The 25,522-nt window shown below is 42.1% G+C and overlaps 1 protein-coding gene across 1 annotated transcript in view; it reads left to right on the forward strand.

The window, feature by feature from the left end:
- The window catches only part of LOC145395049 (potassium voltage-gated channel subfamily KQT member 1-like), a 1,161,165-nt gene that overhangs the window by 442,967 nt on the left and 692,676 nt on the right, over nt 1-25,522 (forward strand). Inside the window, exons 3-4 of the mRNA XM_080268799.1 lie at nt 1,639-1,773; nt 18,763-18,845. Coding sequence (XP_080124925.1) covers nt 1,639-1,773; nt 18,763-18,845 — 218 coding nt within the window. The remainder of the gene's footprint in view (nt 1-1,638; nt 1,774-18,762; nt 18,846-25,522) is intronic.

Here is a 25,522-nt window from a genome sequence, read left to right on the forward strand (position 1 = left end):
CCCTTTTTTTTTTTTTTTTTTTTTTTTTTGACATGCCGACCAAAGAAACCTTTTTATTACTTCAAGCATTAACAAATGAATTTTTTCCCGTCACTTTTCATAATAACCAGGACAGAAAACATAATGCAGTCTTTTCAGGCTTAAGGTCGCTTCTTCTCTGACTACATTTTTTCTTTAGATGCTAACCTCACTTCATTCCTTTGTTTCTGCAATTAGTGTTGGGGAGTGAACGAACCATATACTTGAGCATAATTTGAATGGTTATCCCTAGAGAGCGCCATACTTCCGCAACGAAGCTTAACATGCTGAGAAGTTTATCGCTGACTGTGGAAGCGACCCGGTGCTTGTATTAGGAAGTCTCGGTTTTGGCTGGCAGCTGGACAGTAGAAGAGTGAGTAGTAGACATTTGTTGGCTGAGAGAGAGAGAGAGAGAGAGAGAGAGAGAGAGAGAGAGAGAGAGAATCATATTACCTAGAACTGAACAGAAAAATCGTTATCGTGTTAAATGGGTATCTCGGTAAGTTGCTTTTATATGGCACTTCCCACTTGCGATTCGTTTCTTGATGCTCTAGGCTATGGGTCGCTGCCACAGATGATTCACTGTACTCACCGTCATGCAACTTGTCCCTTAAGCGCCTCCCTCTTCCAGCAGTCGTGGTCCCGCCCCTCCTCATCCACTCAACGAGCGGTGGGTGGGAAGGGACGGGGCTTAAGAGACAAGTTGCCTGGCGGGGAGTATAGCACCTCAGTGAATAGTATCCCCAACATGGTAAGCTTCACTGGGAGGTATAGAGCTCACCCCATATTTCTTCATTACGGTGACGTCGTTCTGATGATATTCCAGCTTCCTTCAGACGATTTCACTAAGCATGGAGGAGAGACTTCTAGAGCCGAAGGGGTTAGTGTTCGTTAACATAAATAGTTGAGGCCTTTACTTGGTTTAATAAAATCGTCTTTAAGTAGCAAAAATAAGCCAATAATGACGTCATCTTACTGAAGGGGTTTCGTAAGCTTGACAATTGCCAAAGGAGGGAACGAAAGCAGAACAAATGTTTTTATGATTTTCATTATAATATTAAAAACAATAGCAATGTATGATGATAATAATAACAATAATAATAATAATAATAATAATGATAATGATAATAATAATAAAATAATAGTAATGATAATAATAATGATGAAGATAATAATAATAATCATGATCATCATCATCATCATCATAATAATAATCATAATAACTAAGAATAATAATGATAATAACTAAGAATATTAATAATTATTAAAAAATAATAATAATAATTATAATAATAATATTGATAATAATAATAATAATAATAATAAAATAATAGTAATGATAATAATAATGATGAAGATGATGATAATAATAATAATAATAATAATAATAATAACTAATTATTAATAATTATTAAAAAATAATAATAATAATAATAATAATTATTAATTATTATTCTGCTGCTGCTGCATCTTACGCACGTATCGCACGTACCACTAATGATAATAGTAGGCAAGTATGTGTTATGATATTGTTAGGCATGTAGCATTAAGACCTACAGTACATTGTCACACGCCTCTCCATTAACCGTGCCCTCTCTCTCTCTCTCTCTCTCCCCTTAGGTTCCTCGTGATCTTCCTGTGCCTGACCCTAAGTGTGCTGTCCACGGTGGAGGAGTACGAGGAGCAAGCCACCGCCGTCCTCTTCTATACAGAGTCCTTCGTTGTTGTCTGGTTTACCATCGAGTACATCCTCAGGTCGGACCACTGTGTGTTCTTTTATATTTCTTTTGTTAAACCCGTCAGTCTCGTGATGTATTATTATTTGTTATCTCCAGTTGATGTTAGTCACCTTGAGTGGTGTACCTGTACTTACGTTCAGTATGCTAATATTTGTTCAGTGTCGTAAGAGCAATATCACTAAATAATCTGTCATCAGCAGTGATCCTGTAATACCGTGCAGTTTTTAGCTGAAGCCTACGTCAACCCTCAGCCTCTAAAGGTCTGGTAGAGTAACCATGAATTTTGACTAAGACCCCTGTGCAACACTTGCTGTTTTTTTTTTTTTTTTTTTTTTTTTTTTTTTTTAACCAAATGTAGGGCGCAAAATTTAGTTGATAAACGAACAGCTTTTTGAAGGGGTAGTATCTCTGCATCCATGAAAATTTGTTTGTATTGTGCCAAATGATCCAGACGATTGTAAAAGTTATCTGGAAATGGATGGAGAACGTTTCGAAGACTTGCTGAGGATGATTTCCTTTTTCGTTCAGATAAAGGAAGAAAAAATATAAACAAATGCTATGATAAGTAACTCACCGCCAGCGGTTGTCAGTTACATTACGATACTTGGCCACAGGGAACACATTGTTAGAACCTGTGCAGGCAGTAATTCGTGGAGAGGAAGCAGCATGACACGGGCATATAAAAGAGTGAAACACGTGCCTATTTCACTCATTTATGAACAAGATATTTATGTTTAACACAGTCAGAACGGATTTCGATTGTGCATACTGTATGTGTCTGGGTTTCCCGCCAGGGATTGTTGTGCCTAGTCAAGTAATGGAGTTTTGTCCCCGCACTACTCCCATGGGCTCCTAGGGACGATGATAACCATCTGTTTCCTACCTGCACGATAATAATTGAACCTGCACTATAGTTTATTCCCAGCAGTATTGTTTTGTTTTACCGACATTGTGCAGTATGGATGGAACTGAGTTTCGTTCAGGTAACGTTATTGAAGTAGTGTTTGATTGGTGTGAGTAAACGAATGGTTTTATTGCGAGTGAGTGATGTGCAGGTGAACAAGAGGCAATACTGTGGACACTCCTGCACTGGTGACTGAGAACTGTCACTCAGACTGTCCTGGCTAACTGACAGTCAGGCGTGATACTATCCACATAGCTGAACAGATGTTAGCTGAGCATGTGGCAGTGTATGGGCCATGCAACTGCATTTATGTTTTTCTAGTTCTATTTAATTTTCTGTTGATTTGTGCTCATGAATTATTACTCCATCACGCTGTTTACGCGATAGTGGTTTTTATTTTAGTATTCAAAGATTTTTACATAATTGATATTTGACACTGCAGGTATCTTATATGTTTTTAGCTAAGAAAATGGTTAGCTAGGATATTTTAGTATATCATCAACACTGGTGCTTTCTGTTGAGCACGGGAAGTGTAATTGTCAGAAAAAGAATGATCCATCACCAACAAAATAGCTGAATATAGGGTAAACATACGCTCTACTTTAAGCAGTAGAAGCACTTGCCAAATGAGTTCTTTCTGTTTGTCATTTATATTTTTCTTATTATTTCTGGGCTGGTAAATGAACGTTTCTTTTTAAATCTGAAATAGAAGAGTACAGAAAACAAACCGGAGGAATATTAATTGGTATGATCCCTCTGCTGATTAAAGTAAAGCGTACATTTACCGAGTATAGTTGTACAATTCATCATCATCATTACTTTTATGGCAATTGATATTTATTGTTTGTTTATATGTATACGAATGTGAAGCATGCATTGTAAACCCCTCACCACAATGACGGGGGGAGGCGGTGGCTGAATCGGTAGAGAGGCGGCTTGCAGTCCTAATGGAATCAGGATCGAATCCAGGTTGGGGCAGGGAACAGTTTAAGAGTTTGAATTTCATAAATGCAGACTTTAGTGATCATCCAGAAGACCCGTATACATGGCATTAAAATACCTCGGCTAATATCAGTGCACAAGTCCTGTGTGAGACAGCCCTAGCATGTATGGACGGTGGGTGTTAGCACCTAAGTGGTGAAATGTTGAGGTGTGTAAGAGGACTTCTGGCCCTTGGAATAGACCCTGAAGCCTTTTCCTAGTGTCAGACACATTTTATATATATATATATATATATATATATATATATATGTATATATATATACATACATACAAGGAGAGTGGAAAGGTTACAAGAGGATGAGAAAAAGGCAGAGTATAAGAGAGAAGTGGAGGAACCATTGGGCAAATATGAATTGGAGCAGATGGGAGACGTGGAAGGTGTGTGTAGGATATTTACAGAAGAAATATGTGCAGCATGTGATGTGGTGTGTGGAAGGAAGAGAAGACGGAGGGGGGTGCAAGGAACAGCGTGGTGGACTGAAGAGGTGAGACAGGCTGTGGTACAAAAGAAGAAAGCATACAATGAATGGATGAGAAATAGGGGCGTGGAAGAAGTTGAGAGGCGGAAGAGAGAGTTATATGTAGAAAGAAAGAGAGAGGTGAAAAGATTAGTAAGAGAGAGTAAGAAGAGAGTGGATGAGGAATTTGGAAGGAATTTGAGTGTAAAGTGGAAGGACTGTAAGAAAATGTTCTGGAAAGAGGTGAAAAGAGTAAGACAGGGTGGAAGTGAAGTTAGCAGGGGAGTGAAAGCTAAAAATGGTAGATTACTAGTGGAGAAGGGAGAAAAAGTGAGCAGATGGAGAGAACACTTTAGAGAATTGTTGAACATAGAGGATGGAAGTAATGCGAGTATAAGTGGCTGGGGAATGGCTGGGAGAAGGAGGGAGGTGAGAAGACAGGAAGAAATCAGTAGGATAGAAGTTGTGGAAGCAATGAAGAAAGTTAAATTGGGGAAAGCCCCAGGAATTGATGGAGTGTGTGGTGAAATGCTGAAGCATGGGGGAGAGATAGTAGTAGAATGGATGTGGAAGATGTGCAGATTGGCCTGGGAGGAAGGTAGAGTCCTGGAGGATTGGAAGTCAGGTATAATTATTCCCTTATACAAAGGAAAAGGGGAAAAAGAAGTGTGTGGTAATCATAGGGGCATTTGTCTTCTTAGTATAATGGGAAAAGTGTATGGTAGGATACTTATTGACAGAGTTAGAGAAAGAACAGAGAAATTAGTTGGAGAAGAACAGGAAGGCTTTAGGAAGGGAAGAGGTTGTGAAGATCAGATATTCATTCTTAGATCTTTAGTGGAAAAGTTTCTAGAGAAGGGAAAGAAGTTGTATGCGGCTTTCATGGATTTGGAGAAAGCATATGACAGGGTGGATAGACAAGGATTGTGGAGAGTGTTAAGAATATATGGAGTAGATGGGAAGTTGTTGAATGCTGTGAAGAGTATGTACGATGGTACAAAGGCTGCAGTGCGTGTGGATAGTGAACTAAGTGAATTTTTCTCTTTGAAAGTTGGGTTGAAACAGGGATGTGTCATGTCTCCATGGTTGTTCAATCTGTACATGGATGGGGTAATAAAAGAGGTACAAGGTAGGGTAGTGGATGTTGGAGTGGCGCTGGTGAGAGAGGATAGTGTTTGGAAACTCCCTGTACTGTTGTTTGCAGATGTTACTGTGTTGTTGAGTGAAGTCGAAGGGGAGCTGCAAGGCTTGGTGGATGAGTTTGGGAGAGTGTGTAAGAAACGGAATCTAAAGGTGAATGTAGGGAAGAGTAAAGTGATGGTCTTTGAGAGAGGTGAAGTCAGTGAATGTACAGCGAGGTTGGATGGTGAGGAATTGGAAAATGTGAGTACGTTTAAGTACTTGGGTAGTGTGATGAGTAAGGATGGAGGTTTGGAGGGTGAAGTGCTTGAAAGGGTACAGCAGGGAAGAAAGGTTGCTGGTTCTTTGAAAGGAGTGATAAGAAACAGGGAAGTGAGCATGGAAGTGAAAAAGTTACTACATGACAGTATTGTGATACCAACTCTAACGTATGGAAGTGATGCTTGGACGTTGTTGGAAGGACACAAGTCAGGAGTGAGAGCAGTGGAAATGAGTCATTTAAGAGGAGTCTGTGGAGTCACATGAAGAGACAGGCTGACGAATGAGGATATAAAGGAGCGTTGTGATGTGGATGTGGATGTGATAGGAAGCGTTATGAGGAACACACTGAGGTAGTTTGGCCATGTGGAGAGGATGGAGGGTGAAAGACTGACGAAGAGAGTGTATGTGAGTGAGGTGGAGGGGGGAAGAGGGAGGGGGAGGCCGAGGATGAGGTGGAGAGGTATATGAGAGAGGGGGGTGTGAGTTGGGAGCAGGGCAGTGAAATGGCGGGGGACAGGGCGACTTGGAGGCGATTTGTTTGTGGCCACCCCAAACGGGATTGAGGCGTCTGGCAATATATATATATATATATATATATATATATATATATATATATATATATATATATATATATATATATCCCTTCGTGGGCAAATGGGGTCCCTGCGGACACCAGCATGTTTTTAAAATGTTGCCATTAAGTCATTTTTTACTCTCACAGCCAGGCCTCATGACTTTTTTTGTAGGTGGTTATTTTATATCCTCATAAAATTTGAGCAAAAAATCTCACACGATTAAGGAGTGACATTGCAATAAATGTCAGTGGGGTCTGCCAGGACCCCACCTGGCCTTTCGTGTGATTAATTTTTTGTATATATTTTTTTCAGATATTTCAGTTTATAAATATTAGGACAATGTCAATTCCAGTAGCAAAGTTTTATGCCTCAATGGCGGTGGGAGAAGTTGACCAAGAAGAAGAAAATTATACAGATGGTGATTTATCTGTATCCGACGCTGATGATTATGAAGTGCTTGAACGATCGGACAGTGAAATTAGTGTGAGTAGTATTGAGTCTCCTGTGAGTGCTGATGATAATTCTGAAAATGCAAGTGACGGTAGTAATACAGAAGATGCTCATCAAGAGGATAAAACAAGAAATTGTTGTACCAAATTTGAACATTATAGGGATAGTTTTATTTCATGATCATGCTGATTTACTTTACACATGAACTTGTTATTATTTTGAGAACCTGTTCCAAGAATACTGACAATCGGACATTCAAATAAGTGTAGAATCAGTATTTCCACACTCAATCTTTAATAAAATTGTGATAAAATGAAAAAAAAAATTGCTAAAATAATATAAAAACAAAAACAAAAAGGGACACTTGTTAGGTTGCTTCCACGTGTCGTGTCCTGGGCACCATATGTACAAAGTTTAGTACGGTAGGTATAACTTTATGAATATGGCAGAAATACACCAGTCAGGTTTGGGGTCCACCGGGACCCCATTGGCCTTCCGTGTAACTTGGTAACCCCTGGCCCACGAAGGGATATACCTGTATATATCGTTTATTGTTGTTGCTGGTTGACGACTTTATTCAGTTTAGGAGAGCTCTCTGGTAGTGAAATGGTGAATGAAGGCTGTATCTAATTCATGAAGGTTGAAAATTTCTCTTTGCTGAATGAAATAATTAAGGGATTGGAAGAAGAAACCCAAAATGACGTAGGCCTACTCAGACTCGAGATATTCTCGGTAAGACGTCTTCACATCCTCTCACTCAGGCAGTGTTGACTTTGTCACTGCCCTTGTTCCATGTCATTTTGTCTTCCCCAGTGATCATCAGTATCATAAAATGTACCGCATTAATAAGTTCACATATTTTACTGATGTCATGCATGCATATTGCAATATCTCCACCCTTCCACACCATGACTGATAACGCAGCCACCCTCTCACATTTCATACTTATCACAGTAAACTTACGTGTTTTGTATTAATCATTTAAGTTTAGCTAAACAGTATTTGGTTACTGTGCATCATTTCTACATCTTCTTAGTCCATCTCATTGTTAATTTAGAACCCCATTCCATCCAGTCCCGTCTCACTCCAGAGTCCTCCAGTTGTCACCTGTATTAATATATAATTATACATGGTTGTATTTCTTCACTCATATTTATGTGGATGTGTATTATGTATGCATTTTTCGATATCTCCATATCTTTTCGCTCCATCTCGTTGCTGACGCAGCCCGCCTTCCCCCCATTCCTCCTCCCCCTCATCACTCCTCTCTCCCACTCCCACCTCCACCTTACCTTCGCCTCATTCCCATCTCCACCAATCAGGCATCAGGGGTTGTATTTATAATGGATCCTAGCAAATATTTACGAAAAACTGGTCTCCATATTAACTATTACCTAAGATCGTTTTGGCTTCGTGTTATTTTCATTATTATATTCACTGTACTTTGGCTGGAAAGTATTGTGGTACCTGTAATAGTGAATATAAAAGTTTAAACAGTCCTATACAAAACAGGGGCCGAGGGACGTTTGTGGATATGGGACCAAAGTTTGCCCATTGTCCTGCGTTCACTCATTGTTCTCGCTGCACACAATTACCACGGTCATTGGGCCAGGGTTTGTCAGGGAAGGAACTTTGGTTAGTTTGTTGCGCCTCTGCCAATGCCTATACTTGTTTTTAGGGGCCTGCGATTGCGTGTGTGTGTGTGTGTGTGTGTGTGTGTGTGTGTGTGTGTGTGTGTGTGTGTGTGTGTGTGTGTGTGTGTGTGTGTGTGTGTTCGCGCGCGCCTCTGCCAATGCCTATACTTGTTTTCAAGGGCCTGCGATCGTGTGTGTGTGTGTGTGTGTGTGTGTGTGTGTGTGTGTGTGTGTGTGTGTGTGTGTGTGTGTGTGTGTGTTCGCGCGCGCCTCTGCCAATGCCTATACTTGTTTTTAGGGGCCTGCGATTGCGTGTGTGTGTGTGTGTGTGTGTGTGTGTGTGTGTGTGTGTGTGTGTGTGTGTTCGCGCGCGCGCTCACGCTTAGGCGCTTCATATGATGTCTGTTATATATGCTTAGAATTTCAGCGTGTGTGCGTGTCTGTGTGCCTGTCTGTTGTGTTGGATAGTGAGTGGCTGCGGTAGACGAGTAACTGGCCTTGGGAAGCCTTTGTTGAGGATGATAATTTAGCTGATTTATTATGATTGAATCTCCTGGCGAACAACGAGATACTGATATCACCACCGCCGAGCAACACAGCTTCTGACGTCACACCCAGCAACCAGGCAAGCAGTGCTTATCCATCACACACACACACACACACACACACACACACACACACACACACACACACACACACACACACACACACACACACACACACACACACACACACACACACACACACACACACACACACACACACACACACACACACACACAGTTTAAGAGCATTACTACATAGAATGGAGGAAAAATCGGACAGAATTACACTAACAGATTTTAATACGAATATAAAGTGGAATACTCTAGGTATAATAAGCCAAGAAAGCTGTTGGGACCAAAAGCTCCTGGATCTCGTGCAAGATTTTCCTAACACAGCATGTAAGGGAAAACACCTGAAAAAAGAGGACTTGATGTACCCTCAGTACTAGATCTTATATTTACTAGGCGAAAGCGACCATACAGTACTAAATTGCAACTTCAGGATTGCATATGACGTAGTTAACAGCAATGAAAGTTACAAAAAGAGCCTAAATTATGAAAGGGGAAACTACCATGACCTAAAGAAGTACTTCTTAGAAATAGATTGGGAAAAGGAGCTTAGAGGACAAGATTTAAATATTATATATAAACAAATTCTGTGAACTTTATGAAATAGGACTCCAGAAGTACATCCAGCACAATGAAAAAGAAAAGAAAAGAAAATAAAGACATGGTTTAATAGTGTGTAAAAATCAAAAGAAAAACAGATTTTTTATGGAACATATAGAAGACACAATAGTGAAAGGACATATATCAACTATAAACAGGCAAGAAACGATTATACAAGAATAAGGAGGGAAGCCCAAAGACAGTTTGAGGAGGACATCATAAATACAGTAATTCCCGTACTATCCGGATGCCCACTTTCCGGACATCCCCACTTACTGGATACTTTGGTCCTGGGATCCAATATTCCCAAAATGTGCCAAAAACCGCAAAAAATTCGAAAAAAATCCGACTTTTTCCTGCCCGCAATTTGAACTGGGCGCGCGGCGGCACGGCCCAACTGTGTTTTGGTGCGTCGTTCTGCCGGCGTCCGCTAGAGCGCCCCTGCATCCTCCCCACTTACCGCCTGCCTCTTGTCGTGTGTGCATGCTCGTCGTCATGGCCGCCCACGTGCTTGCTTTTGTGGTGGTGCCTTATCTGCAGCAGGCTCTCCTGCTGCTCTCGTCCCTCTTGTTAGTGTGCGTGATGATGGCCCATCCGCCTGAAAAGAGGAAGAGGGTGGTTTTGACTCTGGAGAAGAAGAGGGAGATATTGAGCAAGGTGGATGTGGGATGGTCTTCCTCACGCATCCTTCGTGATTTCAACCTGGCCCGATCTACTTTGTTTGATATCAAGAGATCCCGAGACAAACTCATGCGGTACACAGCTGACTTCTCATCGAAAAGCAAACGCAACATGGAGAGGAAGATGATGTTTACTCCCAAGTATGCTGGTTGACTGCTCCATGTTGATTTGGTATTGACAGCAACATGCTGCTGGTGTGCTGGTGTGTGGCACGGAGCTGAAGGCTGCTGCTGAGAAGTTCGCAAGGCTTCACGACACCCTAGACTTCAAGGCATCCGAGCGTTGGGTCTTCGTGTTCAAGTTATGACATGGCCTTACCAACCGTAAGTCTCATGGCGAAGCTTTGGACGCCAACGAGGATGGAGTAGAGGAGTTTTGGCACAAGGTGAAGCGCTTGATCGACAGGGAGGGCCTCACTCTCAGTCAGGTCTGCAACGCTGACAAAACTGGTTTATTCTATCGCTCTTTGCCTACGAACACTGTAGTGGAGGAGACGGAGAAGCGTGTACCTGGCCGCAAGCTCTCCAAGCAACGGATATCTGCTTTGTGTTGTGCCAATGCTAACGGCATGCACCGGCTGAAACCCGTTATTGTTGGCCGTGCAAAGCAGCCTTGGTGTCTTCATGGGGTGATGGATGTCCTTCCTGTCGTTTGGTACCATTCCTTGAAGGCATGGTTCACTGCCCAGATCTTCAAAGACTGGTTCCACCGCCATTTCGTCAAGGAGGTCATCCATTACCAGACGGAGAAACTGGGAATCCCACACGACCAGGTAAAGGCCCTCCTTCTCCTCGACAATGCACCTGCTCACCCGTGCGACAAGGACTTGATGGCTGAGAATGGCCACATTAGGTGCCTGTTTCTGCCACCTAATACTACTGCTTTCATCCAACCAATGGACCAAGGAGTGATCGTGGCAACGAAGAGGCTGTACCGAAGGAAGTTCCTGGACTAGGTGATGGTAGTTATCGAGAACGAGGACGAGCGCAGGGAGGGACGGGACACGCGAGGCCAGCGGACTTTGGAAAACCTTCGCCGCTACAACATCAAGTTTGCAATCTACAACTGGGCCAGTGCAAGGCCTTCTTGATATACAGGCCCGGAGGAGAGACTGATGACGTCACAGGCGGTGGCCACAATTTCCCCTGCCTTTGCCTTTCTCTCACGCATACACATTTAATATTTGCTTACTTATGTATGGCCATTATTATTTATCGCTGATTATTGGTGTTACTACTAATATTAGTAATTATTTATTTTTATGATAAACATTAAAAATTACAATGTTCCCGAATTAGGCCTAAAACATTGCAATGAGTAGATGTGTTCAGATGCAACTTTTATAAGATAATAGAATACCTGTCTGTGTAAAGATTATTTATCACTGTACAAACAGAAAATAACTGTTACTTGCACGGTAAAATAATACACGCAAATCCAGGTTGGCAACAACGTCGTTGGCCCACCTTTTGTGCACCTGGATTTTGAATAAGCCCACTTGAATAAACCCAATATTATGTCCACTTTACTGTTTTTAATGCATCTATTAACAATAAATCTGCATGAATTCCCGGGGAATTTGAAAAATAAGGTATAAATAACCTACACATGTAAAAAACTGAATTGCTGAAGAAAGCAGAAACAGTACACCAAAGGAAGAAAATATAGACACTATACGTATATACATAATCAACCATTATTGAATAGGTTAAGCTTCTATCTACCATTGAATTGCATCGCATATATAATGTGCCTTTTTTTTCTTAGGCTAGGTATAGGTAAATATAGCTACCGTATATAATTATATAAGGATATTGGTATATAACTATATTCCAGTCATCGGTATTTTTTTTTTTCTCCTTTCCGTGTGAGGTAAGGTCAGATTAGTTTATCATCCATCTAACAGCTTCTACCATAAAACAGTGCAACAACTTTACCTAACTGTAATGGGGACTAAATTAATTATATACAAAATAATGGGTATTAAAGACTTACCCAACAGCAGTTTTACCAAACTGATATTTGTCCTTTAAATAAGTTTACTTGTATCATATTTTCATTTCTGTTTGTGCTCTAACCGGCGCACATCTCTTTTCAAGTCCCTCTCATCAAACTATAGGAAACATGAGTAGCCTATCAATAAAATATACTCCGGCCTGGCTAAAATTCATATTTAGCTAACAACTCTTCTTATCTTTTAGGCATAAGATTTAGGCAAAGGCATTACATTTTGCTTTGGACAGACCCATACACATTTCTTCTTGGCCTAGGCTAGGCCTGTGCACATTTTTCCTGGCTTGGCCTTGGCCTATGCACATTTTTCTTGGCATGGGCTAGGCCTATACGTTTCTTCCTCCCTAGACAAGGCCCATAAATGTTTTTGCTTGGCTTGGGCTGGGCTTATAAATGTTTCTTCTTATCCTAGGCTAGGCCTATACTTTTCTGTTGATATCCTTGTTACCTAGATATTTCACTGAATACATAGAATTAAAAGAATAAATCAAGCTACCATTGAGTAGCCTAGGTTATTTGGCATGGAATGAAGGCATCAGTAACCAAATTAACATCTCAGTACGACTGTGATCCACCAAAATATATTATGCACAGTTAATAAAGAACACTGAGAAACTTAGGCTGTTGTAATTTCGTTGCCTAACGTATTACCAGAACTACTTTACTAGAAGATATCCACTGTTGACAGTCTGATACCTCTAATTTCTCATTTAAAATGCTTTGAGTAAGCGCAATGATGCTTTTCATGCATTCTAATATGGGTATACATATTTATTAATACGTTTATGGCTTACCGTGAACGAAATCCAGATGGGAGAGAGGAAAAATTTGAAATAAGTGGATGAATTGCAGGCGTACCTCACTGTTTATAACGTGGCGGGTGGGCTGGTGGAATAATACAATGGCCACCGATTGTGACGTCACAGTCAGATATTGGCGGGAGACCCGGGCCTGTTCAAATCAAGACGGCCTTGGCCAGTGCTGGAAGGAAGTCCCTGTCAAGACTCTAGAAAGTGGTTGGTCTTGTCTACTTCTCGGAACGGATGTGGAGCACGATTTCCTAGGTGTTGACGTGGATGACTTCCATGCATGTCTACGTGCGCATGGGGACGATGTTGATGTGGACGAAGTGCGTGAGTGGTGGGATGACAACGAGGGGGATCCTGGGTATCAGACCATGTGTGATATCGAGATCGCATCTTCAGTTGCAGGTGCCAGTACCCAGCTAGAAGAATCTGATGAGGACGGCGACAGTGATGTGGACTTCTCTCAGTGTGACACTGCCCCAGCCATCCCCAAGCTGAGCGCACTCCGGGAACACATTGAGTTCGTTCTGGACTACCTTGAGCACCTGGACTGCGAATGGGAGATGGGGCCCTTGGGACTTGTGGAGGAAGTGCCCGCTTTCAGGCAGCGCATCATTAATCGTTAAAATCGTCGTTCCTTGTGTCAATCAACCATTGACAACTTTTTCAGGCCCGTGACCCCCGCTGTGCCCAGCCCTGGCTCCACTCCATTGCCTCCCCAATACAGGCCCTCATCCTCCGAGTCACAGCCCAGCACATCAGGCACGGTGGAGTCGCCACTCAACATGAGTTTGTGCCTCTCCTCAGAGTCGTCTGCAGTGGGTACTCTATCACCATGACCCAGCGACGCATCCCTAGGTCACCTGCAACAGCTACTCTCAGACTTTGACAGTGATTAAACGGCTAGAACTTCTCCACTAGACCACACGGGAATTTACAGTGTTGTGCAGTGAAAAAAAACAGTGCATAGTGTTAAGAAATTAGAATTCTGAGTGAAAAGGCACTGATCTGATTGACTTTCAATGTAGCATAAATTAACTAGAGTGTGTTATGTTTAGAAAATGGATTTATGAGCGGAAAGACTTTAAGTGCAGAGTGCAACACTTATTTCATTAAGGTACAATGGAGCGCAAGTAAGACAAGAGTGTGCAGTGTTAAGAGAATGGAATTCTGAGTGCAAATGACTAAGTTCAGTGCAAGACTTCATGTACAGTGTACTGCAGGTGCTTCAGGAACTCCTTCTTACAGTCAGAGTCTGAGAGGAGGTGGGTTATTTATCAAGATGGCCAGGGACTTGCTAGTACCCAGAGTATTTCATATGGTACTGTATTTTCCATACTGTACTTACCTCTAACCTCATTTCACTCTTTTATGTCCCTTATTGGTGTGAATAGGGTCTTAGGTGCTATGGATGTGCAGTAGGGAGGTGTTTTTCTGAGTTAGGCTAGGTTAGGGTCCATACCTACCAGTCCAGGAGCCAGGGACATGTTAAAAGTACCCAGAATGTTTAATATTGTATAACCTCACCTCTAAAACCTCATTTTATGGTGCTTTTGCATTTATTTCAGTCTTTATGTCCCTTATTGGTGTGATTTGGGTCTTAAATAGGTGCTGTGCATGTCCAGAGGGAGTTGTATAGGTGTTTTTCTGAGTTAGGGTCCATAAGTACAAGTCCAGGAGGCTGGGGCCCACTATTCGGACGGGACCACTTTCCGGACATGCCTTTGGCTCTATTACATCGGATAGTGGAGGGATTACTGTAAAAGTAGTGATCAACCGAAGCTATTTTACAGCTACATCCGAAGCAAAACCAAAGTAAAAGATAAAATACAATCCATTACGGATGAGATCACCTATAAACAAGAGAAGGATATTTGTGAAGCACTAAATAAGAACTTCCAATCAGTTTTTACAGAAGAAAATAATTTTGAGAGGGATGATACGGAACATGCATGCCCACATATATTAGCAGATATACAAATATCAGAAAAAGAAATACAGGAGGAGTTAAGTAAATTGGACAAAGGAAAAGCAAATGGTCCTGATGAAATTTCATGTTGGGTGCTACATGAATGTGCAAAGGAGTTAAGTAAACCATTATCTTTACCTGTTATTTGGAAGAAAGCAATCATTGTTCCCTTATTCAAGAAAAGGAATAGACAAAATCCACTCAGCTACCGACCAGTATCACTAACCAGTGTTGTAAGTAAGGTATTAGAAAAGCTGATAAGAAAAGTTTGGATAAATTACCTAGAAGAACACTATATGATAACGGAAAGACAGTTTCGTTTTAGAAAAGGAAAATCATGTGTTACTAATCTGTTGAGCTACTGTGATAGAGTAACAGTAACATTACAGAAAAGAGAAGGATGAGTGGACAGTATCTATTTAGATTTCAAGAAAGCATTTAACTGAGTAGTGATGTATCGGCTATCCACCTCCACCTCTGCCTCCGCGGAGGCTCCACAGTGAAATAATGTTCGCATTACTTACTATCCGCGTCCACGTCTTCAGACAACAAAAGCTCTGCATCATTTTCCGCCACCGCGTTTTCAGATAATAAAAGCTCCGCATAATAATCCGCCTCCGCATCAAAGAACCGCAGAGGTCGCTGATCTCCACCCATCCAATATTTCTCCTTTCTCTTTTTGTCGTAATTCTTTTTCTCTCACCTTTTCATCCACAACTCTCCTCTCCGTTCCTCTCACCTACCAGTCCCTCTTCCTCTTTCTGTTTTTTTCTCTATTAGCTATCTTCCTCCCTCCGTCTCTCATTGTTCCTCTTCTCTCTCTCTCTCTCTCTCTCTCTCTCTGTCGCAATAGTTACACGTGCTATGTTAGTATATAGGCATATCTGGACTAAAGCCAATACTATTTCATAATGTGTAAAAAAAAATCCGTGTCCGCGTCCACAGCCGCGGACATGGAGGTAAAAATAATCCGCAGTTTTGTCCGCGTCCGTAAAAATTAATATCTTAACCTCCGCAGTATTATCCGGAACCGCATTTTATGAGAAATAGATATCCGGCTCCGCCTCCGCCTCCGTGGAGCTCTAAAATTTGGTATCCGATACATCACTATAACAGAGTACCGCACCAAAGACTTATATGGAAACTGTACCATCAAGGAGGAATCCGAGGCAAACTGTATTGTTGGATGCAAGATTTTCTCAGAAAAAGGGAAATGAGAACAGTATTAAGGGGAAATTACTCACCATGGAGGGAAGTAACTAGCAGAGTTCCACAGGGCTCAGTGCTGGCACCAATTATGTTTTAGTGTATATAAATGATATAGATAGCAACATTGGAAATGAAAGCTATTTAAATATGTTTACTTGTGATGCAACAATACAAAGGAGAATTACTAACGCAGACTATTGTAAAAAGCTACAAGAAGAATTAAATAAACTTCATGAATGGAGCAATACATGGCAAATGGAATTCAATGTGGAAAAGTGTCATGTAATCAAGATTGGTAAAAGTGGAAAAAGACCTCAGAAAGAGAGAAGGACCTAGGTGTGATTATCAATAACAGACTATCTCCGGCTGACCACATCAGTGAGAAGGTACGGAACATGCATACACTGCTTGCAAATGTAAGAGTAGCATTCACATACATAAATGAAGACATGCTAAGAAAGATAATAACATCATTCATCAGACCAACTGTGGAGTATGCGTCAGTAGTCTGGATTCCTCATCTCAAAAAACACATAGATAAGATTGAAAAAATTCAGAGGGCCGCTAGAAGATGGGTACCAAGCTTAAGGGATCTAAGCTACGAAGAAAGGCTAGAGAAACTGAATCTAGCTACACTACAGGAGAGAAGGAAAAGAGGAGAAATGATTATGCTATATAAATGCATATCAGGGAAGGAGAAAATAGACATAACAGATTACATAACCTATGGGGATGCATCAGCAAGAGGACACTGCAAAAAACTGCATAAAAAGAGAGGCGATAAAGACGTAAGTAAATTTAGTTTCCCAAATAGGGCAATTGATCAGTGGAATGCACTACCGAATGAAATAGTGTGCGCCAAAACAATTCATAAATTTAAGGATATATACCATAAAAATGGTTTAAGACACGGAACAGTACGAACTTCGACTCATTCCTGTAAAGATACAATTAGGTAAGAACACACACACACACACACACACACACACACACACACACACACACACACACACACACACACACACACACACACACACACACACACACACACACTATCTCTCTCTCTCTCTCTCTCTCTCTTTCTCCAACCCGGCACAGCACAAAAGCCGGGCGAGATAGAAATAAAAATAAAGAGTGGACCAGGATAGTTAGCCCTAATTACCAGGTGATTTAATCCCTGGCAGCCCGTTAGTCGGATTACACGAGAAAACTGCATTAGAATAGGTGGGTGCAGGGTCGCTTAATGATGAGACGCTGTTATTATAAGGTTACAAGTCTGTGGATTCTGTTTGGGCACGCGATATTCGGCCCTCGATTACTTTGCTAGCCTTTTTAAAATAGTGGCGCACTTTAAACTGTTTTCTTGCTAACATAATATGGGTATATTTAGTTTGCATGGACTTTTTGAACGAGAAGCAAAATATAACCTTCGTCAGCCCCTTTACACCCAGAGTCTTTCGTAAGCTGAATAAAATTGTCTGGTTGGAGAAAGTTAAAATATTAAAAGGTTCATCGTAGTATTGACTTCTTCTTGTAGCCCCAGGTTCATCTGAAGCGTCGACCCTGTGGAATGTATGCTTAAGTGACCCTCTTCCCTCATTTCACCATCCTCCTCTCAGGGGACACGGAAATGATTGAAGGACGTTTGTATAACCAAGCAGTTTAGTTGCCCGGTTACCTCAGTGCCACCAGATGAAGGCGTCTCTCACTAACATCTTGATTCTGGGTATTTCTGGTTGATTTTTATTCGAGTTAGGGTGGGATCCATCCTGGTAATGAGGTTAATTTAGGCAATATCTAACCCCTTCTGTTCGATTATTCTCTTCTAAAAATATGCACAAAGGCTGATGGTACTAGCAAGAATAATTACGAAATACGTCATCGCAATTAAGGAGTTAGGTTAATGTATTCTTAACGATTTATTTTGCATGTTGCACCTGAACATTTTCTTGTACAGTATGCTGTTTGGATCGTTTCAGTAAAGGTATGGTTTGCGTCAGTAACGCACAAGAATATACGGAGGTGTTAAGCGGGGAATAAATTGCTATGGGCGTGGTGTTGGGAAATAATCCAAAGCCACGTTCAGATAGACACAAGTATCCTCTCAAAGTCTGACAGATGCATGGCGGAAAAATCGAACCATCTGAAACACACACTAATAGAGATAGGGTCTTCATAGTATTTCGCCAGTTGTAAGTTTTCTTCAGACGGAACTGGGAAGACCGTTGTTTCTTTGACTATGCAGCACGATCCCGAGAGATCTGTTAACTCAGTCCATACAGTGACATCGTTTATAGTTTATTTTTCCTAACTTTAGAAGACTTGAATTAGCTTAGGAGAGACATTCCGTACCGGAGGGGTGAGAAATAGCCTTCATTAACTCATTCACTACAGAGCCACTCACCTCGTCCCTTCAAATATTGATCGTCGTGATGATGATAATGATGATGATGATAACTCATTGGGTTGTGGGTGTTAATACTCCTGTTATCCATCATCATTATCCCCACCCTCTAAAAACAACAAACAACACATTGACTGCACACCCGTCATAATGGCAGATTTTTTTTTTTTTTTTTTTTTTTTTTTTTTTACGGAGTCCCAGTTTTCCCGTAGAATAAGAGCCTTATTAGCCTCCCCGTTTTACCTGCAAATGACCTAAGCCTCATTCACTCACCGTCTCCCTCAGGTTGTGGTCTTCAGGATGTCGCTCCAGGTACCAGGGGTTCTGTGGCAGGATGAAATACGCAAAGCGGCCCTTCTGCTGCATAGGTAAGTAGATCTCTGTGTCTATATAGTCTGTGTATCTCTCCGTCTATTCGTCCATCCGTCCATTTGTCGCTTTTTGTCCATTTGCCTTTCCATCCATCCATTCATCTATCCGTGTATGTATGTTTTCTTTATATATTTGTTGTCCATTCGTCCATCTAGCCATTAATATTTTTTGTGCATGTTTTTCTTTATGTCTGTTTCTCATCCATCCATCCATCCATCCACCCACCCATAGTCTGTGTATATAATTATGTTAACCTGTTTCTGTCTTTGTTTAATCATGTCAGTCCAGTCATATCGTATGCCTGTGTATGCTACTGAAATTTCTGTCGTCATCCGTCCATCCAGCCATATTTTCTGTAACTGTTTTTCTTTCTGTGTCGCTATCCATCCATCTCCTCTGTATCCTAGTCTTTCTATTCACTTGTCCATCCATCCAGACATCATCTGTATATGTATATATGTCTTCATTTCATTGCATGCCGGCATCTTTCGATTTGGGAAGCTGTTGGTCAGTTCCGTATGTTTGTCTGTCTGTTTGTCTGTACTCTACAGGTCACAATTTTGCGCCAATCATTCTGGAAAAAAAAAAAAAAATCAGAAGACAGATAAACATAAACCCTGGAAGCCTAATGTTTTTCATCAAAATCGGTCAAAGGCCCTGGTCTGGGTGGGGGGTTGAAACCCCTCAATGGTCGTGGGTCCGGAAATCGTCGGAACCCAGTGGCTGGCCCCGGTACCATTTTTTCAAATTTCGAAAATCGATTTTTTTTTTTTTTTAACCAAATTGAAGAGAAACGTCTGGCGCATCTGGCAATGCAATTTTTAACATCCTAGACCCATCCTGTGCAACGCATTGAAGCGTGAAAAATTTCTCCAATTAACTGCCTACATGCCGGTGAAAACTAAACAGACATATGACTGCCAACACGGCCGTGAAAACTAAGCAGTCAATCGGATCCAGCCGACAAGCGCTCTGCCTATTGCAGTTTCATCTATCTGTTCATCCATCCGTACATCTGTAACTACCGTCCTGTCCGGTCATCCACACAACCGTCGATCATCGGTATATCTGTGTCTGTATTTCTATCTAACCATCGAATTCCTGTGTACGACCTGTATCACAGAACGGGTAACATAGGGATGGTGTTGCCATGTCCATGTGCCTTGATTTATTATGCTAACTCTCTCTCTCTCTCTCTCTCTCTCTCTAATCGAATTACTTCAGCTTTGCCTTTATCCATGCCTTGACCTTGGTCGAAGGTAAGGATCACAGGACAAGACCAAATGTCCGACTCTTAGGCCAAATGTACTCGTATTGTGTGTGTTGCATTCTCTGAATGCTCGTTCTTCTTGCTTGACCTGCATTGATTTTATATAGCAATCATTAATCCCTTCATTATTACGGCACTCTCCCAAGCTGAATAAATAGTCCGAAACTGGCAAGTATAAAATAAAAAAAAAAAAAAAGTCGGGGTAATGAAGAAGATTAAATGATCGCGATATTGTAAAACAAAGCAGACAGAAATAACCTAAGTGTAAGAATTATTCCCAAGCGTTGAAACTAAAACTGAACTTATTTTGAAGATGCAGCAGTTTTACCGAACTTCGACCCACTGGAGGACCTATGAGAGGGTTAAAGTCTGACCGATTTTTTTTTTTTTTTAATCTTCACAGTATACAGTTTCAGTATTTAGCAGGAACACTTAAAGCTGAACAATTCACGGCGCTGTAGCATCTCCTATACGTGTTCATTAATGTTAATAGTTACGAGTATATCACGGTGCTGGAGAGGGCCGCCTTCTCGTGGTGGCATTGGTGTAACTGGTCGACTTTGCTGCCTGGTTTTGCAAACGTCCCTCAACTCCCTTCCTGTCCCCCGGAAAGAGGATAGTGGAATGGAGTAGGAGGAAAACTCAGTCTGCAGTCAGCTGGGTTCTTATTCATATGAGTCTGAGATTGCAACAACTATTACTTCAACTGTCATATATCACATTTATATCTGCATTACGTATAAAAGCACACAGGAAAATAGCAAGCTGTAATTAAAAAAAAGAAAAAAAAAAAACGAATAACATGCCGGAAAACCTTCCTAACTGACGAATCTACGGTCCCCTAACCTTAGTATGTCGACGTGAGAGGGGTAATGTGGATACCTTTGTTGATGTGTGTGTGAACTACTGTGAGCAGGGATAAGCTGCCATGTTGGGGGGTGGCGATGGTAGACTCAAAAGACACTCAGACTGTAACCGAGAAATGGAAAGAAGAGTGCAGAATAATCTTTGGTCTTTAGTTCTTTCTATTAAAACAAGTATAAGTTACGACAGGGAAGCGATCGTAAATATTTTCCTGTAAAAAGTATAGGTTACAACAGGGAAGCAGTCGTAAATATCTTCCTGTAAAAAAAGTGTTACAGCAGAAAAATCAGTTGTAAATAGCCTCCTATCAGTATAAGTTACGACAGGGAATATTAGTAAATATCTGTAAATATATTACGACAGGGAAGCAGTCGTAAATATCTTCCAGTAGAAAAACAAGGATAAGTTACAACAGGGAAGCAGTCGTCAAAATGTTTGAAAATTCCACTCCTAGGTTAGATCATCGGGCTATGAATTTCGTTCTGTGTACTTGTTGTAAATGATGGTTATCTGCTATTTAAAAAAATATATACAGTATATATAGAAAAGAGCTGTCATCCTCTGTTGTTGTTTTCACCCTACCTTGGCCCTGATTTTTATCATTTTGCAATATATTTCCTGTAGCTCAATGACAGATTAATACAGTGGCTTTTCTTCCTTCTTATAGAACTTCGTAACTGGTATCGTATTCTTGTGTTAATCTTTAAAGCAACTCATCATTTAAGAGAGATGGCAATTTGAGAATAAGCTGAAGTAAACACAGTATAATTTAGCCTGCCTCCACTCATATCCTGTCATGGAGTGGAAGATGGATATACATCTTTTTCCATTTAAACCCCTTCCGTCCAGGGACATAAATTTGTTGTTATTTCTGCAACGAGACGATTTGGTTCAGTGTAGGAGAACCCGTTGATAAAGTTGTTAATAGGCTCTGCTTATAACTAATACGTGGAAAAAAAAGAGTATATCTGGTGATAGCAAGAATACAGTACCAAGCACATCATAGACTGGAGGGGGATAGTGAGGCTATTTCCATACATTCAACTTCAAAAGGATCTCTGTCAGTAGTACCGGTGGTGGTATTATAGTAGTAGTAGTAATAGTAGTAGTAGTAGTAGTCGCAGTAGTAGTAGTAGTAGTAGTAGCAGTTGCAGTAGTAGTAGTCGTAGTAGTAGTAGTAGTAGTCGCAGTAGTAGTAGTAGAAGTAGTAGTGGTAGTAGTTGTTGTTGTTGTTGTAGCCTCTGGTTCATGTGAAACGTGAACCCGGTATACTGCAGGCTGAAGATGCCATTATCCACAGCTTTCTTTTAACCTGTTAACTGCGCATGGCGGTTTCTTGGAGGTGTCCGTGGTGCGCAGATATAGGGGTAAAAATGAAATTTTCCAAAGGCCAAATTTTGTCTTAGGAATTGAGAGAACACATGCCAAAGTATGTAGTAAAGAAATATTAGCTCAATATTTACCTTGGTAATGCCATGGATGAACATCGAAGTGTCTGATTCCGTATTGGAATGTATGGTTTTCGTTTTCTTTTTCGGTTTCGGTTTTGAAGGCTCAAACATGCTTGCGTGGGTCGGCCTTGGTCACCATGGCACTATATTCGAAATTCACCTGCGCAGCCAGGGATGTATTGAGCAGTCGCACTCGGAACAGCCCAGGCGGTATAGAGCAGTTACCGGGTTAAGGGATGGGGTGGGAGATGGCATGTATAATAGGGCAGATGAATTGCTCAATTTTATCAGTGCCACCACATGAAGGCGTCCTTCTACAGCATCTTGTCTATTAATGACTGGGCTAACGAAGTTTGTATCTTACCTTTCCGTCAGACTCAGTAATATCCCCTGGAGATAGCAACAGTTAAATAATGCGTCATTGTGGTGCAATGTTTAACACAAGAATTGGATGATGACATTTTCTCTTCTAATCGTGTTATCTCCCGACTATTTTATTCACCGCAGAATACGTTCTTCACACCGGATGGGTTTCATATAGCGTTCGTTTTTTTTTTTTTTTCTACCATTGTGTTCTGGTAGACTTGGGAAAAGAAAAGTGAAGATAGCGAAATAAAACATCATCGTGTTAAGAGTGGTAGATGGTGGCGACCATCATCCACTCACTTGATGTAGTGCTGCCTACTTCTTCCCCAACCTTTATCATTCTTTTGTGTGCCTGCCCTCCTCTCTTCCCATTTCAGCTATCTTTTCTGTCACTTGTTATTGCTTTTCTTTCCTTTTCAGGTGGCTTTACATTGAGTGACAAGCCAAATGGTTTCCTGTAAGTCAAGAAACCATTTACAACGCTGGGTGGTAACCATATAACCAAACCATACGTGCTCTCAATGTGTCAACAAGTGGGTTGGTGGAGAGTTAGTGCCCCTCCCCGTAAAACAACTCAAAGTCAAATGGCCACCCCTTACGGGATTATGGTGTCTGACAATACATAGATAGTGTTAATAGTGTTAAATAAGTGCTGAATTCAAATATTTGTCGCGTATTTTTGAGTGGGAAGAGATACCTAGACTCGTTCGTGTTTCTTAAAAAATACTCTTTACACTCAGGCTCTTTGAATTTACTCTTAACAGAATAAAGTCGTGTAGGGTTTGCTGGATTAGAATACTTGAGTTGTTCCGATCAGTAGAGGGTTAACTACCACTGTAAAGACTCAGGTTCATAGGATTCTTTTTTAACGGAATAAAGTCGCCTGTCCTTACCTCTGTTACAATACTAGAGCTGCTGTAACCATGAGAGGGCTAATATTGGGAGTATTAGCACACAGTCTCAGATTGGTGACTCATCTGGGACTTACTTTTATCTGGATAAAGTCTTGTGGCCTTACCTGGAAGACTGCTATAGTTGTTTTGAAAAGTGTTATGCGGGATGTTTTTAGTCCGACTTCTCGTCCTAAAAACGCCCGCGATTGAGCGGGGTCCTATTTCCGGACCGGAATTAAAACACTTGCAAAGGAACAGGGCATAAAAACTAGGCAGTACACCTTAACACATCTATTGGCTTATTTCAATACACTGTTACAATATATAAACAAAGAGTTACAGGATATGATGGAGACAGGTTTACAGAGTTAGCTTCCCAATATAATGTATCACACACAGCACAGGCAGAGTGGAGTTGTGCAGTTATACATCGGTGGTGAGTTGTAATTTCTATATACCCGTATTATGTCCATAGGCAGAATTAGCATTTAATAGTCTCAGCCAGATGCACTAAGGGTAAAGAGGGCCAGGGGTCGAGTTGTGCAGTTATACATCGGTGGTGAGTTGTAATTTCTATATACCCGTATTATGTCCATAGGCAGAATTAGCATTTAATAGTCTCAGCCAGATGCACTAAGGGTAAAGAGGGCCAGGGGTCGAGAGAGTGAGTATTACTATAACTTGTCAGACCGCGAGTCGCGACACTCGGGATAGTTACTTAGTCGCGGAGACACTCTGTTCACAGACCTTTGGCTTTTCCTTGCGCTCTTACCGTTTCCGTATGTCTCTGTGCCCGTGCTCACTAGTATTTTCTGTTCTGCCTGGGTATTTGTCTCACTGTGTGTCACTTATATTATTCTGGCCTCTCTCATTCACTGTCAGTGTTCACTACCGTCTCTGTGGTTTTTCAAGGCACACGAGATGCGTTAAAGTCACTACTTGCCCTTGTTTCCTGGGCTTAACATAGGAGGCGCTCGGGCGTGGGAGGGGGCTCTACTGGGGAGCCCTCCTGCAGGAGACACTGCATTACCCGTAGGGGTGTCACTGCCTGGGCCTTCTTTGTCAGGGGGGTGCAGGGAGGCTCTCCCGTCTGGGGGCCTTGACCTGAGAGGCCCTTGTGCTGGAGCCTCGTCGGTGGGGTGCAGGGAGGCCCTCCGACCTGGGGCCGAACAACTGCAGGAGGCGGGCCTGTCGCCTCTTATTCCGGGCAGAGAGCCGTGGGGGAGTGGAGCCCAAACGGCCTGGCTCTGGGGCCCGCCGGTCCGGTCTGGGAGCCTGGGTCGTGCAGTCGCCTGTAGGGAGGGGCACCGTCAGGGGCAGACTGTGGCATCTCTTCTGTCTGGCGTCCGTCAGGGACTGGGGCTGACCAGGGGTAGGCGGCAGGACCGACACAGGGCTGCGCCACCACTCCGGCAGCAGCTCCGGGGAACCACACCTGGAGGGAGTAAGAGAGGGGCGTCCCACGCAGCCGAGAGGTGAAAGGCCGGCCGTGCAAGGGACCTCCTTCTCCGGGAGGACCTCAGGAATCACGGATGAGGGGCGTACAGTGGCCGCTCTTTCTCCCACATGTACAGTGGCCGTTGTGGCGGTTCCGTAATCCCCAGGGTCCACAGCTGAAGGGCGTACAGTGGCTGCTTCTTCCCCCACACATACAGTGGCCGTTGTGGCGGTGCTGCTCCCGAAGGAGGAAGAGGCAGATGAGGGGCGTACAGTGGCCGCTCCCTCCCCGGCACATACAGTGGCCATTACCGTGGGTCTGCCTGCCTCACAGGAAGTAACTGAAGGGCGTACAGTGGGCGCTTCTTCCCCGGCACGTACAGTGGCTGTTA

This window comes from Coenobita brevimanus, chromosome 29 (genome assembly GCF_032717465.1).
Source record: "Coenobita brevimanus isolate Jiangsu-jjx chromosome 29, ASM3271746v2, whole genome shotgun sequence".
Classification (NCBI taxonomy): domain Eukaryota; kingdom Metazoa; phylum Arthropoda; class Malacostraca; order Decapoda; family Coenobitidae; genus Coenobita; species Coenobita brevimanus.